Source organism: Phoxinus phoxinus (genome assembly GCF_949152265.1).
Source record: "Phoxinus phoxinus genome assembly, chromosome: 22".
Lineage (NCBI taxonomy): Eukaryota > Metazoa > Chordata > Actinopteri > Cypriniformes > Leuciscidae > Phoxinus > Phoxinus phoxinus.
The window spans coordinates 11,685,081-11,706,214 of record NC_136897.1 but is presented as its reverse complement, the minus strand read 5'-3'; the positions used below and the strand labels follow the sequence as shown (position 1 = coordinate 11,706,214).

General features: G+C 39.8%; 1 protein-coding gene across 1 annotated transcript in view; it reads left to right on the top strand.

Moving 5' to 3' along the window:
* The first annotated feature begins 31 nt into the window (after window positions 1-31).
* The window catches only part of wdr18 (WD repeat domain 18), an 89,615-nt gene continuing 68,512 nt past the window's right edge, over window positions 32-21,134 (top strand). Inside the window, exons 1-4 of the mRNA XM_079598481.1 lie at window positions 32-311; window positions 2,500-2,610; window positions 3,240-3,373; window positions 17,577-17,718. Of these exons, the coding sequence (XP_079454607.1) occupies window positions 102-311; window positions 2,500-2,610; window positions 3,240-3,373; window positions 17,577-17,718 (597 nt within the window). The 5' untranslated portion in view covers window positions 32-101. The remainder of the gene's footprint in view (window positions 312-2,499; window positions 2,611-3,239; window positions 3,374-17,576; window positions 17,719-21,134) is intronic.

Below are 21,134 nucleotides of genomic sequence, written 5' to 3'. Positions count from 1 at the left end.
TAAAACAGCAATACCCAGAGTCCCTTACTTTATCGGAAATGACGTTGCACAGACCCGTCCCTCGTCGCCTTGCAAAATAATAGCGCTTTGTCTAATCCAACATGTCTGCGCCCGCAGAGATAGTTCTATCCGCAGATTCAGCGGGTCAGCTGTTTAACTGTGCAGTTTTCGACCCTAATTCCGGGGCAGAGTTCTTGACCTATCGCGGGGGTAACACCTCCTCCAGGTCTTTAACAGTCTTGAACGGAGAATACATATTAGGAGCTCAACTCTGCAAGAACTTCATAAACGTGTGGGATATCCAGAGAAAGGTGGGTAACGCTAGAGCTGATGCATACTGGAAATAAACATCACCGGTATTATACTCAAAACATAACATAAGTAATAAAAGCAGAATTGTTCAGAACAAGTGTTCTTCAGTCTAATTTTAAAAAGAGTTGTGTGTGTAACACTGAGTGTGACCAGCTCACATGGCAAGCCGGGTTGCCAGGTCTAAACAACACGCCCAGTTGCCAAAAATCAAACTAGACCAATCACTAAAACAGGCCGCAATGACAGCGACATTTTAGATAGTGAAAAATATCTATTCCAATTTCGATACCACATACAGCTAAACTGCAAGCCTAACTAATATAGCCTATATTTCAACATTATTAAACGGTACAAAAAAACAATCAAATTACAAGCAATGACACAAATAAATACACTAGAACAAAGATACAAATGAAATAAACTGTAGGCTTTTCAGGTAGGCTATATAAATTGGAATAAAGTAATCAAATGTAAAATAACACTGAGTGAGAAATGTTTTCTATGTCTTTCGTAGTTTGATTAACATTTAAAACGCAGAGAGCAGCAGGAATATTAGGCTGCCAAATAAAATATATTACCTCTTACAAACAGCTGTTTTTTGAAAAGTTTTTGAGAAACATCATCACTCAGTAGTTGGAATATACAATATAATAATAATAATCCAATATACAACAAAACAAAATAAACTGAGATCTATCTTAATGTGTATGAAGATGTGAGTACAACAACATACATATTCTTGGAGAATACTACACGTGAATATCAATCAAACAGAATAAAAGATAAACCTAAATGAGTAACAATAATGAGTAAATAGTTGAATATTCTGTATGATGGTGGTTAATATATGAAGTATGGATATATCTGAATATATTAATTCACAGATAAAATAAATAAGGAACAATTCATAAATTAATACAATGGATAGGAAAAATATGAATTAAGAAAATCATCACAAACATTGATTGTTTGGATACACCCACGTGCATTTTCTGAGCTTATTAAATTAAATGACGTGAAAAGCTTCGTACTTTTTAAAAACTAAAACTTTTTTACATGTATCATCTAATAAAAAGCAAAAAAGGTTATTGAAATTGTGAAAAAATGTGACCTAAAGTATAAACTTTCCTTTGTACATAAACATAAATATTATATGAAAATCAATGTTATTTGTCAGATGAATATACACTGGAGTCATCACTGCTAATATAAAGTTAATTCTTTCCATTTTTTAATAAGCATTATTGACACATATAATTAGTAGCCTAAATATTGAATAAATTGTCGTACAGCAACAGTGTATTAGGTTATCATTGCCACCAGAGATTAATTAAGTCGCTGTTTAAATAGATGATGGTGTTGTGACCCTGGTTTCACCCTTTTTAAACACAAGAAGTACTTGCAGGTGAAACTCTAAAAAATTTGATATCATGAAGTTCATTTATTTCAGTAATTCAACTTAAAAGGTGAAACTAATATATAGACTCATTACATGCAAAGTGAGATATTTCAAGCCTTTATTTGTTATAATTTTGATGATTATGGCTTACAGCTATGAAAACCTTTTCACAATATTCAAATTTTGTATTTGGGGTTTTCATTAACTGTAAGCCATAATCATCAAAATTATAACAAATAAAGGCTTGAAATATCTCACTTTGCATGTAATGAGTCTATAAAATATATTAGTTTCACCTTTTAAGTAGAATTGCTGAAATAAATTAACTTTTGCACGATATTCTAATTTTTCAAGTTTCACCTGTATGTTCAATGAAATCCCTAACCTGAGACAAATCTTTCTGACTCAACTCCTAGAGTGTTTACATCCAATCAACCAAGCATGAGCACAAGCAATTTGACAGCCAGATGTAGACATGTTTGAACTGTTTTGGTGTAATATATGAACACTGGACACACACTTCATTCTTTCACCCTCACCATCTCTCTGCTGTTGTGTAGTTAAAACTGAACCTGTCAGACCATTCAAAAATATGAACAATAGAGAACTTGTACCAGCCAGAAATATGTGCTCTCAAATAAAGGCATTTTCAACGGCTAAGACTTTGAATCTATGATGGTCATTGCTTGTTAATTTCACATTGAACATATTGGAACAACTCTTCTACATGCCCAGAACAATGCTGTTCTGCTCTGAATAACTTTTTGATTCTGCACATTACCTTTCAGGACCAGCTTCAGCAGAAGATTGTGTGTCCTGGGATTGTTACGTGTCTCTGTGCATCTCCTAATGGCCTCTATGTACTGGCAGGCATTGCTGAAGCTATATACCTGTGGGAGGTGAGGCGATTTGTTTTGGTTATATATTCTTATATAACATAATTTGACCTTGTTTTGACATGATTCTCATTCAGGTAATTTATAAAGAAATACATTCAAAATTGGACTCACAATTCTCTAAATATTTTTGAACAAATGTCAGGGTGGTGTAACTGATATAATTATAAAACTGTGATTGTTTGTCAAGGTCACTGAGTCTTTTAAAATATCAAATATTAAGACATGTTAGTTCAGGTTGTAATTTGTCATATGGTGCAACTTCCCAAAAAACTTATATTTTTATAAATATTTGTAAAAAAAAAATGACTTAAGACTTAAGGAAAATATGGACTTTTTACTTGATGGTTACTCCACATTAATTAGTAATTAAAATAAATTTATGTTAAAAATGGCATAATTATTATTATTTTTAAACCACATGAAACCAACACGTATGCAAAGAGTCAGAGTACATTTCTATGAACTTGGCACATTTAGTACTTGGTCTTTTACACTAGATTTGTCCTATTCTTCATTGTGGAAACACTTTGAGTCTTGTGGCAAGTGACTTACAGTTGTCTCTGCATATTAAGCTGGGACAGGAGTCATATTTTTATTTTATAGTATTAACATTTAATACTTTCTAATAGGTGTCAACAGGAAATTTGCTGGCTATTTTGAGTCGACACTATCAGGACCTGAGCTGCATCCATTTCACTGATGACAGCAGTCATTTTGTTTCGGGAGGAAAAGACAATCTGGCTCTCATATGGAATCTCTCCAGGTGCGTTAAAAGCTTCACTAATCATTTCTCTTTTGTTTACTATGTTAATTGTGGATACGAGTGAAGTCTGGACCTCAATAAGTGACACCAAATCTACAGAGGTTTCCTCAGTTATACGTTTTTAGTTTTTTTCCGACTTGAGTTATGAACTTTTAAATATTTGGCAGACTGGTAGAAAAGGGGAGAAGTCCAATAAATACATGTATTTATATTTCTCATTATACACCAGGCCTTGAAGCGACATCATAAATTTAGTTAAAGACTCCGTTTTAGAGGTGACATTGTTAAATTGCTGCTTGTCTTCTCATATTCAGTGTTTGGCAGGAACGTGTAGTGGAACTCCATCTGAATCTCTGGAATATTGAGAGATGAGACTAGAATATTAATACGACACAATGAATGGAACACAAACTTAAGTGGATTCAGAAGAGTCAAATCAATGATTCAGTAGCTTTCTCCGCAAATGAAAGGCTTGAAAAGACTTCAAAATATTTCTCATATAATTAGATGGAAGATAAAAATAGAACATTACTTTAATAGTATTATTAATAAATGACTTAAAGGTACACTGTAACTTTTTTTGTTTCAAATGAACAAAATTGAAATGTTAATATCATATATCATCAATCCTTCTTCCAAAACGTGTTTTGTCTTACTTTGATTCACTATGGTAAAGCCTATTATAAGTGTTTATATTTTAGCCTGTCTGGATGGTCTTCGTGGGAATTTGCATACATGCGTCACTCGCACATGCGTGTCTCATCATATCTGTAAATAGAGAAAAGTTATTCCGGCTACTTTGATATATTGTTGTGAGTATTGTTGAGAGTGCCGTAGGTTAGTTGTCACAATGAGCAGGAAAGTTGACATGGAGCAGCTAAATCTGGAACCTCCAGGGAATAACCCATTGTAAAAAAATCATCATGTCAATGTCTGTGATTACATGAAGAAACAGATCAAAACTGAGACCGACTAAATCCAGAAGAACTGTGGCAACGTCTCCAAGATGCTTGAAGAAAACTATGTGCAAGTGTATCTAACAAAAGCGTTTTTTAAACGCAAATGGTGGTCACACCAAATATTGATTTGATTTACTTAATAGAAGTTAATTGATTAATAAAATCTATTTATGACATTCTTTTTGAAAGCATCCTCACTTTACAGCAGATTTTACACAAGTGCCTAAAACATTTCACACTACTGTAGTCTGTAGCTTTGGTTTCTTCAAGTATCTTGGAGACGTTGCTGCAGTTCTTCTGGATTTAGTCTCAGTTTTTTTCTGTTGCTTCATGTAATAATCACAGACAGACTCGATGATACAATTTAATGGCAAAAGGAATGTTTGGAAATTTAAGCTCACTTACTTGCACACTACAGCAAAACATATAATAATAATTTTTTGGGGAGTGAAAATATAAACGTGCCTTAGACTTTTGCACAGTACTGTAGTATTTTAACACACACACACACACACACACACACACACACACACACACACACACACACACACACACACACACACACACACACACACACACACACACACACACACACACACACACACACACACACACACACACACATTTAGGAGATAGTTTATACAGTATAAAAATCATTATGTCTATGGAATGTCCCATAAAACATGAAAACCCAACATGTGTGTTTGTACGAGTATGTATGTTTGAATTTGAGAATGAAATTCAGTTAGTAAGTCTGGTCAGGTTAGTCCGTGATATTTAAAAGTGGGGATACCACTGTTAGTACATTAGCTATGTCTTCCCATACACTGCCATTAATCAGATAATGAGTGCTTTGGCCAGTTGTTCACACTTCCTATTTCCCTGTAGATGAATAATTTCAGTTAAGCTGTATTTTTAGACCTGCTGGTTTATTTTAATGGCTTCTAGTCACACCATACTTTAAATGTCACTGTTTAAATGAAAAACCTTTGGGATGTCATTCTGTCCTGCAGTGTGACATGCCATATTCTATCTTTAATTATTTTGTAATTTATTACCTCATTTTCATTTAGAAAAGTGAATATTTGTATGCTTAAAAAAATGTGTCTACTGCAGGAGCAGCAATTAAAATGAATTGGTGAAGTCAAGAACTGGTCAATACATAAAAAAAAAAAAAATCGTTGTTGTAATGTATTTGTATGTTTTACTCTTGTGTTTGTTTAAAATGTATTGACTTTAATACAGTAATGAAAATCAGACACAACAAATCCTGTCCAGAGACACATTTTTCAAAACATATTAATAATTTACATTTCCACGTTATTCATTACATATTAATAATATCATTTTAAGACAGTACAACAAATTCTTCTTACAAAAAGAAAAATATCGCAATGCAAAAAAAACAAAACAAAAAAAATCCTAATGTCCCAGAAATAAGCTTTTTTGTTGTTGTTGTTGTCCTTTTTATGATCTTTACATAATCTTGTCAGACTTACAGAAATTAAATGAAACCCAGATATATCCTCGCTGTCTCAGGATTGCTTCCACGTTACGGCCAGTAGATGGCACCATGGTTTCAATGTATTACAACAGGTGCAGATGGTGAAATAAATCTAGATAAACAACCATACAACTCCACTTTGTTTCAAAATTGCTTTAAGAAAATCTCAACCAGAGTAATGATATAAAACATATGAAAAACGACTTTCAACCAGCTAAAACCTGCAGCTCTCCTTCCTGTAGCCTCAGGTGTTTATTCTCACTTATTTCAGATGCTGTTCAATTCAACTTCCAAGCTGTCTGTGTTCAGCCGATCTGTCCATCTCTATTATACTGTGCTGCTATTGTTATTGATCGGAAAAAAACATACTTTTGAAGCTGAAGAGTTGAGACTGATAAGCAAAGTCATTCGCCTCATTCAAAGCTCTCTGAGCATTATTTATGAGGATATTATTTTGAAGACTTGCAGTTTTAGGCTTCTTGCTGTATTTTTCTGACATAACTGCTGGTTTTGAAGGAGAAGACCAGCGATTTCTCACAATGACAGACACTCAGGAATCCTAAATGAAGGTCCAGAGAACATCATGTTTGTTTGACGGCATTAGCTAAGGTAAACCAGACCCACGGCCTGCGATATATGAGAGAAGGCGGCAAGAGAGACCCGCACAGCCATCAAACCAGGATGAATAATTCAGCGTCTGTCTCTGAGTTTTGAAAGGAGATGACGCGCATCTATTATTCTGTATCGGTATCACTCGACAGAATAACCTCTCAGCTATCACTATAATCAACATTCCCTGACCCTCACATGTTGCTGAGAGGTCCAGAAGTGTGAGTTCACTTCGCTCCGTTTCAGCTGCCTATCTAGATGGGATTTTATGGACCACAAATGCATAGAGCGTTTTTGAACGTGCCTATGGTGACTAAATACTAATTTATTTCAACATACAGTACAAAAAAGCAATCCATATGCACAGTGACCTGAATATACCTTTTCTGTGATGAGCATGTTTTTATTTCTGAATTGCAGTTCACTCAATTTAAAGGGGTATCAACTAAAAAATTACATTTACATTTACATTTATTCATTTAGCAGACGATAAAATTATAAAACTTTATAAAACATTATAAAATACAAGTCTTAACTTTATAAAAAATTAAGGGTGAAACAACTGTCCCGATATCATAATGAGAATTATTAAAAGAGAATTAGTAACATTTTATTTTCAAGAGTTTAAGTAGTTTGGCATAATCTTTTATTATTCAAAGTCATGTCTTTTAATCAGATAATTTGACGCTTTTATGACACGGCAAGGTTAGTTCAGGTTGTAAAATGCTATTCCATGATGTTATTGTTAACTAAAACGATAATGTAAACGGTAAATGAGGGTTCACTAGTTAACATTGGTTAATTACATTAGTTAACATGAGCTAACAATGAACCGTTTGAATTACATCTACAGCGTTTATTAATCTTAATGTAAATCTATTTGTTAACATTAGTTAATGCACTCTGTGAACTGACATGAACATTTTTATTAACTAACATTATCAAAGGTTAATAAATGCTGTGATAATTATGTACCTATTCACTAATGTTTTACACTTGAGAGTGCAAAGTGTTACCACTAAAAATAATACTTAAACTTATTACAGTTTTCATTCATTTAAATAAAAATATATAAATATCAGATGACAAACCTAAACCAAATAAAAACTATAACTAAGATAAAAATAAAGCTAAAAAGAAATATAACCTCTATGGAAGCTTGTTTCTGCCACAGAATAAAACCTTTAAAAAAATAATTGCGACTTTTTATCTCACAATTGCGAGTTTACATCTCGCAATTCTGACTTTGTTTCTCAGAATTGCGAGATATAAAGTCAGAATTGCGTGAAATAAAGTCACAGTTGCGTGTTATAAAGTCTGAATTTAGACTTTTTTCCTCGCAATTGCGAATTTATTTCACAATTCTGACTTTATAACACGCAATTGTGACTTTATATGATGCAATTCTGACATTATATCTCCCAATTGCGTATTATAAAGTCAGAATTGCGAGATATAAACATGCAATTCTGAAAAAGTCAGAATTGCAAGTATATTTCTTGCAATTGCGACTTTAAAAATTGCGACCCCTCATAATTCTGACTTTATAACACGCAATTGCGACTTTATATCACGCAATTCTGACTTTATAACCTGCAATTGCGACTTTATATCACGCAATTATGAGATAGAAAGTCAGAATTGCGAGAATAAAAGTCGCAATTACCTTTTTTATTTTTCACTCTGTGGCGGAAACACGCTTCCATACAACATATTGTATATTGTACATATTGTACATATTCCATATTGTGGACAATAATATCATTAACCCTATTACCTGGAAAAAGTTTCTCCCACTCAATGGCAGTTGTTCAGCTGGCGCATGCTCCTCTGGAACTGCATGACTTCATTGGGATCACGCTTTGTTGTTTGCCTGATGCATTCATGTTTATCCTTAGCAACACACTAGGCTCTTATTGATTCATTAAGACAGCCGCTTAATTGTGTTTGCCCGTAAACGTCACCCCCTGTTCCGCACTCAGGATTCTGCTGTAAGTTGAACTGTGCCGTTTGTGTTGACCGTGACCTTGCGAACAACGGCAAGCACAGCGCAGCATGATGAATGAAGCGCTGTGAAGAACGAGGGGAATCTAAAGTGTGAGAGGGGGACACAGGCTCACTGACAGATGCAGGACAGAGCGAGAGACCTCAAAGTGATTGCGCACATTCTTCTTTTTTTAGTTTTTAACCCAAAGTCACAACAGAGTATGTTATACTACCATATAGGCTATGTATTTATATAATGATTTTTTACATGAACTATATCTTCTATACAAAATATCACAATATACACATTTTTATTTAAAGTTTAGAAAGGTAGTCAGAGTGTTGATTCAGTTACTGATCTGATGTAGTATGAGTCTTTTTTTTAACTTTCTTTATAACAAAAATGTTACATTATAGATTTAATTACTAGCTTGTTTAATTTTTTTTAAAAGAAATAATGTAAATGTAGGTATTTCAAACATAAAATTGCATTATAAACCTGATTTAAAGAAACGGGATGTTTATATATATTAACCTATATTCTAAAAGTTTATTTACATTTGGATTTATTTAGTTTGATGTTTTTTTAAAATAATTAATTAATTTTAAGTCATCCTGTGACCTCCTTGGAAGATTAGTGAGTTGAGAAGCACTTAATTTTCTTTAAGAGCGTGTTCCACTCTGTCTCGCGCACAATTGAGAGTACAAGATTTCAACGTTTTTTTTCCCCCAAGAGTGTGGAAAGACACGTTCGGCCTTGTGGACTCTCACTCACACTCAAGTCTCTCGCACATGCGCTGTTGTACACGCACCGGACACAAAAATTGCTGCATGAGGACGGTGTGCGCGGATGTCCTCGGGCCCTCTTGATAATAAAAACTTCCAAAAGGATACTTTAGGCTGCTATGAAAACTGCACAAGCAAGCTGTGGATAGAAGGCATTGACCGTCACTCATGAATATGAAACTCATTCAGTTCAGATCAGAAATGAACCACTCTCTCTCACACAAAAAACGCAGATGTGTATCACAGATGTTGTTCAAGACAGGTCGGCCCCTGAGCTTACCCAGCGGTGCTGCGTCATGCAGTGGTGCTGACAGAATGGGGTTCAATTCTGTCTCATCTCACTTTATCTGTCCTAGTGTATCCATCTGGATCTCCTTCTCTTCTCTCCATCTCTCTCATTCAATCGATCATCTTTTTCAAGCTAATCATTTGACCAGATACATTCAACAGTCATTAGCAGTTTGACTCTACATTCTAACAAGTTCAGTTTACTAAAATAAATGTTTGCCTTATTTTTGCAAAAGTGACGTTAAATAGTATCAGTTAAAGGTAAAGAAAGCAAACTCTTCCTGCATAATGGAGTATTAGACACTTTAAAAAACACACTATCAATACTGAGAAGAAAACAAGAAACAAAAATCAGAATTTGAAAAAAAATTCAACACGGGCTCATTGGAAAAATATTTTGCAAAACTCAAAATATATAAATCACAGCAGTTCTCTTACGTAGAGTTCTCTCGTACTGCGTCGAAGAACGCTACGGGAAAGATATTTCTTTGTCGAGATTGAAGCCAAAAATTAATCCTTAATTTTGTAATATTGTAAAACGCTTTTCTGAAGCATACAACCTAGGCGGAGCAATACAGCTCACCCATTGGCTGCTCTGCCAGAAAAGCACAGCCTATGCGAGGCCAGGACGCTGACCAATGAGGGCGCTTTGCGCCCTTCTGCGTCACCTCCCGCCCAAACAGGCGTGGCCTAGGCCTATAAATACGAGCATAGCTGTCTAACACGCCGATTTTCTAAAATTCACGAAGCTGCACGCATCGTTGGATTGGATTCGAGCCGCCACAGCCGTTTGGAACAAGCACCTCAGCAGGACGAGCCCTTACCTGAAGCCGCTGGTCATCGCCGCCTTCAGCCGCCGTTCCCTGCTGCGCTTCTCCGGCGTGGAATATCCTTTACATTATGTGTGTGTGTTTTGTGTGTGTGTTCGCCGTCGCGTCACACAGTTTTTCCACACTAAAAGAGCCGAGCGTCTTTTTCAAGATGTCTCGCACCTCCTGTGGCTCGTGTAGAGCCCCGCTCAGCGACGGGGACCACGTGCTTGTGTTTCCTGCCTGTGAGTATCACGCAGCTTCAGCTCTCGTCGATGGCGGCTGCCATCACTGTGATTTGATGCCTACGGTGACTCTGCGGACTCGCCTGGCGTTCATTTACTGAAGCTGCACCTTTTCCGCCCGCTGCAGTGCCGCGCCGTGAAAAGCGCCGTGCTCAGCGGAGCCCGGAACCTCCCTTCACCACGAGGTGCTCGCCGCTGCTGCCGCTAGCTTCTCCGCCCGCTTCGCTCGACTCTCTGACCGACGGACAAGGGCCGCTGTGTGCCGCCGCGTCCGTCATGGATGAGGAAAATGAAGCCGTGTCTGTGAAGGACGACTGCTGTTCTCTCCTCGCTTCGGGTAGCGAGGGATGGGCGAGCTCCGAGGATCTCCCCTCCCCCGCCGCTCGTGAGCGTCGACGGAGAAAGACCAGCATCGATGCGCTTACCGGCTGGATGGCTGCTTTTCTGCAGAGGAACGTACGTTACCGTCCTCACGACCCGCGCCTTTTTCTTCCTGAATTCACGAAGAAATCGCGGAGTCCCGGAAAGCCCCGTTTTCAGCCAGGATGCGCATTTCTGCTTCGAGGAAAGCTACAGTGTTAAAATCCCGCCGCGGCCGGATTTCACTAAAATGTCTCGCTCGCACAGTCCCAACATTCGCGACCGTGCCAGTGTATTTTGCAGTCACCAAATCGGCATCAATGCCCGTTTGCCTGCACACAGACGCCGTTTTCACGACGCCCCAGGTAAATCTGAAAATGTATTTACTGGTGTCCCGGCCACGGCCGATGGTGTAATGTGTGTATCCGTAATGCCCACGACCTAGTGCCCATTCGTACACACAAGCACAGCCCTACACAATACAGGGCTTGCACACATAAAATCGACTCATGTCGGTTGTGCTTTACATGTAAGTTAGTGAACGTGCCCGCTTTTCAGTGCCCACAATCACTACACACTGCATGTCCCGTGGTTTCTGTAAAAACGAAACGAATGCACGGTCAGTCGGTTCTGATAGACAGTACTCTCTGTGCTACACGGTGTCTCGGCCACAGCCGATGATGTAATGTGTGTATCCGTAATGCCCACGACCTAGTGCCCATTCGTACACACAAGCACAGCCCTACACATACAGGGCTTGCACACATAAATCGACTCATTTCGATTGTGCATTATATGTAGTGAGCGTGCCCGTTTTCAAGCGCCCACAATCACTACAAGCTACATGTCACACGGTTTCTATGAAACGAAACCAATGCACGGTCAGTCAGTTCTAATAGACAGTACTTCCCAGTGCTATAAATGTACCCGCGTTCACGCACCCACATTTATTCTCAAACATGCCGAGCCGTACGGGGCTCGCACCGCGCGCTCTCTCTTTCAGCTGAGAGAGCTGAGAGCGCGCGCGGGCTGCCCGCTCGATTAAGCGCGCCCCCGCATCACGCTGCAATGGCACCCATGTTACAGCACACGACTGCTCTCGTGTCGCCGCCATTTCGCGACCAGAGCCCGGTTTTTCAACCCGTGCAAGCACAGCCCCGTTCAACACAGGGTTTGCACACATAAAATCGGCTCACACCGATTGTGCTTTACGTGTAGTGAGCGTGCCCACTGTCCAGTGCCCACAACCACTACACGTTCCGCGGTTTCTGTAAAAACGAAACTAACGAACGGTCAGTCAGTACACAAACACAGTGTCCCCGGTGTTATAAATGTGCCCGCCACCAAGCGCCCACGTTTATTCACAAACATAACGAGCCCCGTAGGGCTCGCCCCGCGTGCTCTCTCTCAACTCAGAGAGTCGAGCGCGCGCGGGACGCATACTGTGTTAAACATGTCCCCCGCCTCAGACGCCACGGCGTCCATGTCACAGCACATGGTTGCTCTCGTGTCGCCGCCATTTCGCGACCAGAGCCCAGATTACATTCAACCCCTAGTCACACGTGCAGATGCATGGGAAGGACTACCCGGGGTTTCAGAATGGGTGCTAGAGACTATAAAAGAGGCTATTCGCTACAGTTTTATCGACGCCCTCCCCGTTTCACGGGAAAAGTCGAAACCACGGTAAAAACAGAAGTAGCACATCTACTTCGAGCCGAAATAGCGAAGCTATTGAGCAAAGGGGCCATAGAGCCTTTATCTCAAGCTCAGAGCGAAGGGGGCCTGTACAGCAGATATTTCCCGGTACCGAAGAAAGACGGGGGTCTCAGACCCATTTTAGATCTAAGGCGTCTGAACAAAACGCTTGCAAAGCGGAAGTTCAGAATGCTCACGACCAGAAGTATCCTCGCGCAAATTCGCCGAGGAGACTGGTTTATGGCAATAGATCTGAAAGACGCGTATTTTCACATACAAATTGCGTCACGTCACAGGCGATTTTTGAGATTCGCCTTCGAGGGCCGGGCATATCAGTACACAGTCCTGCCATTCGGCCTATCCCTAGCACATCGTACATTTACAGTGTGCATGGACGCGGCGCTGGCACCCCTGAGACTCCGGGGCGTTCGAATTCTGAACTATTTGGACGATTGGCTAATTCTGGCTCAATCGCCGTCAGAACTCGCTCACCACAAGACACTAATACTCGATCACCTCGAGTGCTTAGGTCTGAGAGTCAATTGGGAGAAAAGTTCACTGTTTCCCAGTCAAAGGATCTCCTTTTTAGGACTGGATCTGAACTCACTGTCTATGACAGCACAGCTGTCATCACAGCGCAGGCGAAATACCCTGCAAATGGCGAAATCCTTCCTCAGCGGCCACATAGTGCCACTCAGGAGATTTCAGAAAATGCTGGGCCTCATGGCCTCAGCCTCAACAGTGCTGCAGCTGGGCCTGCTGCGCATGCGCCCACTACAGTTCTGGTTGAGAGCGCGCGTACCGCGCCGAGCATGGCTACACGGTCGCTATCGCCTCAAGGTCACTCAGGAATGCATTTCAGCCCTGACACCATGGAGAGCGTCAGACTGGTACCGGTCAGGTGTAAGCCTGGGGACTTCCTCGAGCCTGAAGGTGGTGTCCACGGACGCGTCCACCTCAGGCTGGGGAGCACTGCTCGACGGCAGTCCGCTCTTTGGCCAGTGGTCAGAGCGAGCCGAACTACCGCACATAAACTGCCTGGAAATGATGGCAGTGGACTTTGCGCTGAGGCGCTTCTGTCCCCGGATAAAAGGACACCACGTCCTGGTCCGCTCGGACAACATGTCGGTAGTAGCCTACATAAACCGCCAGGGTGGCGTGAGATCCCGGAACCTATTCAGGTTAGCGGAACGCATACTGGTGTGGGCCCAGCACAACCTGCGCTCGTTAAGAGCAATGCACGTGCCAGGCCACTTGAACGTAGGCCCGGACAGACTCTCACGGAACAACGTTCCCACGGGAGAGTGGTCCCTACACACACACAGACAGTGCGTCTGCTGTGGAAAACGTTCGGCAGAGCGGAAATAGACCTGTTTGCAAACCAGGAAAACGCTCATTGCCCAGAATTCTTTTCGAAGAGCGCGAACGCGCTGGCCAGAGTCTGGCCCCGCCGCCCGCTCTATGCTTTTCCTCCTGTCTCACTCCTGCCTCAAGTGCTGGAGCGTATCAAGGAGAGCGGATGCTCAGTACTGCTAGTTGCTCCATTCTGGACGAATCAGACCTGGTTCCCAGCTTTGATGCGACTGAAAAGTACTGCCCCGTGGCCGATTCCAGTGAGGAGAGACCTCCTCTCACAGGCCAAGGGCTTGATTCTGCATCCTCACCCCGAGCTTTGGTCCCTACACGTATGGGCCATAAACGGGTACCCGCTAACCTCCCAAGAGGAGTGTTAGACACGATCGAACAAGCTAGGGCTCCGTCTACTAGACGGCTCTACGCTTCCAAATGGTCGGTGTTCTCTGGATGGTGTTCAGATCAAGGTCTGTCACCACTTCAGTGTGGAGAACCGGAGATTCTCTCCTTCTTGCAAGAGCTATTGGATAAGGGAAGAACCCCATCCACGCTCAAAGTCTATGTGGCTGCCATATCAGCGTTCGTTAATCCAACGCTTGGCCGTTCACTAGGCAGGAACGACCTGGTGGTCCGCTTCCTGAGAGGCGCCAGGAGGTTAAACCCTCCAAGGCCTCCTTCAGTCCCCGTTTGGGACCTTTCTACAGTGTTGAACGCTATGAAAGGGGCCCCTTTCGAGCCTATTCACTCAGTTGACATGAAACACCTGTCTCTCAAGACCGTGTTTCTTTTGGCTCTCGCTTCAGTGAAGCGTGTGGGAGACTTGCAAGCGCTCTCAGTGAGAGCTTCTTGTATGGAGTTCGGGCCAAACGACTCTATAGTCGTATTGAAACCGAAACATGGGTACGTGCCTAAGTCCCTCAACACACCGTTCAGGGCTCAGGTCATCTCCCTGTCGGCCCTGCCGGCCTCAGAGGACGGAAATAGCTCCCTTTGCCCGGTCAGGGCATTAAGAGCTTACGTGTCCCGCTCCGCTGTTTTTCGACAGACGGAGCAGCTCTTCGTTTCGTTCAGCGGGCGCTCCAAGGGACGAGCCGCAACGAAACAGAGTCTGTCTCGATGGGTAGTGGACGCCATTGCGCTAGCCTACGCATCTAGAGGCTTGGAATGCCCTTTGGGCATCAGAGCACATTCCACGAGAGGCATGGCCTCTTCATGGGCTTGGTATAGCGGAATCTCGTTACATGATATCTGTATGGCGGCAGGCTGGGCCTCCCCGTCTACATTTATTAGGTTCTATAACCTAGAGGTTCCTGCGTTGCAGGCTAAACTGCTCTCGGTCTAGAAGACTATGTATAAGTGTTCCTGCCCCGCACTGCGACCCAGGTCACTTCAATGGTAATATGTACAAGTGCTCCTGCCCCGCGCTGCGGCCCAGGTCACTTCAATGTCTAATATGTATAAGTGTTCCTGCCCCGCGCTGCGGCCCAGGTCACTTCAATGTTTAAGCATCACTCACTGACAATGTGTCCCATGAGCATGCTATTACCCTTCATATATATCTATATTTACATATATATGCTATTATGCCTTAAGAGGCACTACTATAAGGGATGATGCTATTTTAGCCGCTCTCCCTATACTTCTTGGGGTAGGCGCTTGTATACCAGGGCGCGCGCGCCCTTAGGTGTCTGTGTCGATCCAAGAACACGCACGGCGGTTTGCATAGGGTTCCCGTAGCGTTCTTCGACGCAGTACGAGAGAACTCTACGTAAGAGAACGTACTCGGTTACTAACGTAACCTCGGTTCTCTCTAGGAGAGGGAACGAGTACTGCGTCTCATGCCGTGCGTGTCCACGCTGCGTCGCTTCATTGACGAAAATCGGCGTGTTAGACAGCTATGCTCGTATTTATAGGCCTAGGCCACGCCTGTTTGGGCGGGAGGTGACGCAGAAGGGCGCAAAGCACCCTCATTGGTCAGCGTCCTGGCCTCGCATAGGCTGTGCTTTTCTGGCAGAGCAGCCAATGGGTGAGCTGTATTGCTCCGCCTAGGTTGTATGCTTCAGAAAAGCGTTTTACAATATTACAAAATTAAGGATTAATTTTTGGCTTCAATCTCGACAAAGAAATATCTTTCCCGTAGCGTTCTTCGACGCAGTACTCGTTCCCTCTCCTAGAGAGAACCGAGGTTACGTTAGTAACCGAGTACGTTTCCTGCTGAAATGAACACTAAATGAAATGAAATGAGCAGTAAAACAGCAACAACTTGTATTTTTCACAGAAAATGATGATTAAAATGGCAGATTGTTAATTAATAAAGACTTATTCTTATGCAGTTCCTTGCACAATACCATGTTATAGCCTCAAAATGCCTCATTTGCACATTTTGACATTTGCATCACTTAACCAGATCCATATGTGTGGCTTTTCTGAAGTTGTAAACTTGCTCAGCTCACCTGGTACAGCATTGCACTTGTGATCAGTGTTGGGGAGTAACTAGTTACATGTAGCATTATGTAATTTGATTACAAATTAAATGTTACTGTAATCCGTTACAGACTGAGAAAAAAAATGTGTAATTAAATAATAGTTGCTTATGAAAATGTTAATGATTACAAAGGGGGTTACATCTGTATATTTTCTTTAAAAATCTAAGATGTTGAATAATATTATTTTGTTGCTTTGCCTGTTTTTGATGTGCACGATACCTCCTGCCATTTAAAGGCCGTTTAGTAAAGCTATGCTATTCTGATGCTTTTGATTGGTTGTCTTGTTTGCACCACTTCTGCCAATGACGTGTGTATTCAATGCGTATTCAAGATGTATTTTAGCTGTGTTTTTCTGGGTGCATGTCCAGTAGTTTATTTAACAACGTTAATCTCCATTCATAACAAATTAGCTAGTGTACTAGCTAGCTAAAGACGTCTTTACCAGCCATACTCATATTTATGAACCCTTTGACAGAAAATATATAGCCAACGGTTTTCCTCCTTTAATAAGGTTGGTAACCATGTCAGATCTAATATTATTATTTCTGGTTTATGAACAACATTTTTTAATAAAAAGACAACAAAATAAAAAAACAACAAATAAAAATTTGTGGTGGCTGTGCTTTAAAAATTAAATTAAATTATTACCTTAATTCAAGTGATGAAATATTTAGAAAGTTTGACAGTAATCAGTGTTAAGAGTTCTACTGTAAGGTTAACTCTGCCTGGTTTAAATGTTTGAAAGTGATTAACAGTTGAAAACAGTAGTTAGAAATTTAGAAAAGTAATCAAATGTTAAAAGAAATTAAAATATTTACACTACTGTACACCTAGGCTATTACATTTCCAAAGTAAACTGGCTATAAACTAATACTTGCAAGGTCACAGCACAGGCTTGTGAGGTCATTGTTTGTATAGAGAGTTTGAATATCAATCTTATTTTTACACTTACACCCAGTATATTATATTTTAATATTTCACATTCATCAATTTAATTAACTCATCACACATAATGTGATAGGATTGATGACACTCCTAATTAATTACTGTTGTCCTGAGCATGCCATTTACAATAAAGACTTCATAATGGCGAGTTAATAAAAGATGGTGTATTGTGCTTCAGTGTTGTTCAGCTGGATTCGTCCCGCACACCGGAACCTCGTCATATTCTTTCCCGCCACTCCCTCCCCATCACCGACATCCACTGTGGCCTGATGGGACCACAAGCCCGTGTCGCCACTGCATCACTGGACCAAACCGTTAAGGTAAGTTTTGTTCCATTTTTCCTCGTATGACCAAAAATACCATGATATCTGACATTAATGTTTATATTATAGTAATTATAATCCTATAACAGGGTCCCGGGTATCTTTAAAAAGTTTTAAAATGTCCTACATTCAGTTTGATCAAATTTAAGATCGCAAAATGTCTCTATCTTAAATGCAGAGGTGTAAAAAGTACTTGAAAATTATGATTAAAGGTACAATATGTACGAATTTTGTAATAAAATATCTAATAATCACTTGCACAGTGTGATATATTTCCTTATAATATCCCAAAAGTTCCCAACGATTTTGAGCATAGATGAGCATAGATCATTGAATCTGATTAGACCGTTAGCATCTTTCTCAAAAAAATGACTTTGTAATCTAAGTTCCTTGAGTATTACGCAGGAATGAGAGTATAGTTCCTAGTCATATTGGCCTTTGCGACTTTTCATTTTCTGTCGGTCTTAGTACACGATGTAACTACAGAAGGGTCAAGTTTTAAATAGGAAAAATATCGAAACTCTGGTATTTTGTTTTGAGAGAGATGCTACCGACCTAATCAGATTAAATGATGCTAAGCTATGCTAAAAGTGCTACCGCCAGACCCGGAGATCGGCTGAATGGAATACATTTTTGCAATGTATACAGTAACCACTGGATTTTGATGTTAGAAAAACAAGTGAAACCTCGAAACACCACTGGCCTGCAAAAATGCAACTTTTCAGGTCGAAGTAAAATTTTAAGGAGTAAAAAAAGTACTGTTTTTTTTTTCTTTTCGGAAATATGATTAATTAGTAGTCCAAGTATTCAGATTAATTTGTACTCTAGTAAATGCCTCAAAATAATACAGTGTAGTAATCAAGTAAAATTACTCAAACTCAAATATTTTACACCCCTGCTTAAATGGTATGTCACAAGTCTCACAAGAGGTCTTACGTTTGGGGAAATATATAAATACAGCCTAATGTGATTTATTAAATATCAAAACGTAATCATTTAAATAAATGTGAGCACTGCATGTTCAAAGTCAAAACTCATCATGGTGTTTATTTTTTCAAGCTGATTTCTAATTAAAAGTCCCACATTTATTTATTTTTTCTTTCTTTTCTTGTTATTATTTTGGTTACATAATACAATTTATCTGCAATTTAAACACTCTTTTAGCTTCTTTTTGAGCCGCCATGTCACAGGAAAGACTTAGAACGTATATAATATAATATAACATAATATAATACATATAAATTTGACATTGTTTGGTATAACATGTAAAAACTGTTTCAATAAAATATAACATGGAATATAATAGGGGTATTCTGTGTCAACTCAACCAGAAGTTGTAATTTTCTGGTGAAAGGAATTTAAAATATTAAATGTCATGGATTATTTATTTTGTAATGCACTATTTTGTAGTGGGTTTGTTTCACATCACATCGAGTTTATTTGATTTGACACTAAATGAAATGAACAAAAAAGAAAAGGAATGTATTTATGTAAATATTTCCATTTCCTGTGTTGAAATAGGGACTATGTCAAAGAAACACTGACTGATGATGCAGACTGTGGAAGCAAATAATTGTTTTCCCTTAATTAGATTAATGAGATAATTCCTTAACTTCCTAAATTACGCTATTAAAGAAAGCCTTAATTTAATGGAGTACCAAAATTTTCTAAATTTAATTCAGTGTTTTTTATTTTTCGGTACTGTATAAATCAATCATAGATCAATAAATAAATCAAATGTAGGCAGCGCTGTGCCTTTTAACACAGTTGTAGATGTTTAATACATCTGTTTGTCTATTTTTTTGTCCAAATAACATTTACTGTAAATGTCAGGCCACTTTTTAAAATGCATTTCCACATGATTATAGTCTGCATGTGCCACTCACTCATCTTTGTGCTTTTCTAATGCCATCTCCCAACATTTTTGTCTTTTATATGGGAAGCTTTCAGTTTTTGAAAAATCACTCGAAAAGCATAAATATTTATGAATTCATATTTCTCTGTCGTACGCACCTAAAGCGGTCTCACTTGTAATCCAATTTCTAGCTTATTTAACTTGCTAAACTCTCATGATGACATCAAGAAATCGGGTCATGAATGGGGTACTTGGCTTAATGATGTGCTGTCTTTTCTTCCTTGTTTTATGTGGGAAGATGCTCTTATATTAATGTTTGCAGTGATGAGACCTTGGATTGTCATTCAGGGGAAGTTTGCATACCATTTGCGCTCTCTGTTGATGTGCACTTTTTACAGACCTTGTTAGGCATTTACAGCAATCCTGTCTTCCAGCTAAAACACTTTAAAAGATGTAATTTTGTTTTAAACGCACAATAATGTGTGCTTCACCTTCCTCAAGTTCGAAACTTTGCTGAAATGTGATTTTCCTGCTAATGAATATGACATGGGGTCAGTAAGTGTCTGGGCAAGAAGCAAACTGCATAAGCAGCAAATAGTAGTAGTAGTCCCTGTGCTGCTGTTCACCGCTCAGGGCAGTTTCTCCTGGATGGCTTCAGGCGACATGCTTGATTTGACTGAGGAGACTGTGATGATCAATGCCAAAGAGAAGGATGTCCCTGAGGGAGGGCTGGTGCCCAGTGCGATGGACAGTATGGGCAAGAACATCCTGTTCTTCCTGCTCTATGAACAAAACTGTTGATTTCAGAGATCCATTCAATATTAGACACATCTGATCGTTCACACAAGTTTAAACCTGTCCTATGGGCGACTCATCGTTAATAGGCTAATAAATATACTAATGAGGGCAATTTAAAACATTACATCATTGCGGCAGAGATGTAAATAATTAAATAGACATTTCAAAAACGACTTTTCTGAAATATAGGATATTTGCTCCATTTCATTAAAACGTAATCTCTGGGCTACATTCTGTGCATAATATATATAGCATACACACACACACACATATACACGCACACACACGCACAGATTACATTACATATTACCTAAAAAATACTTTGGTTTTATTTTTCAGTTAGTTAACTGTTTTTTTACAGACTCATTCACTCATATAGGCCACTGGGGGGCGGAATATATGCCTCGCTCTCAAGCACATGCAATAAAGCTTGCCACAAAACACTGGCAAAACTAAACGAATGAGGCAAGGAAAAAATGCAAGGAGACATTTTAATTGTTTTATTAATAAACTAGTGTTTTCTAAGTCTTTCTTGAAGTCGAAGACGCAGCAACTTTTTTTAATTTTTTTTTTATACAAAGTTTATTTTGTGCACTGTCAGGTGCTTCATCAGATTTGCCGGTCTTGGCAGCAATGATCTTGTCGCAAATATTGCACTGTTAGCATCGATCCTGGTGAAATGTAGCTACACTTTTGATCTTTCCACATCTTTTATTTCTATGGGGGTTAGGACGCATGCGCTCTACAGCCTCACCTGTGA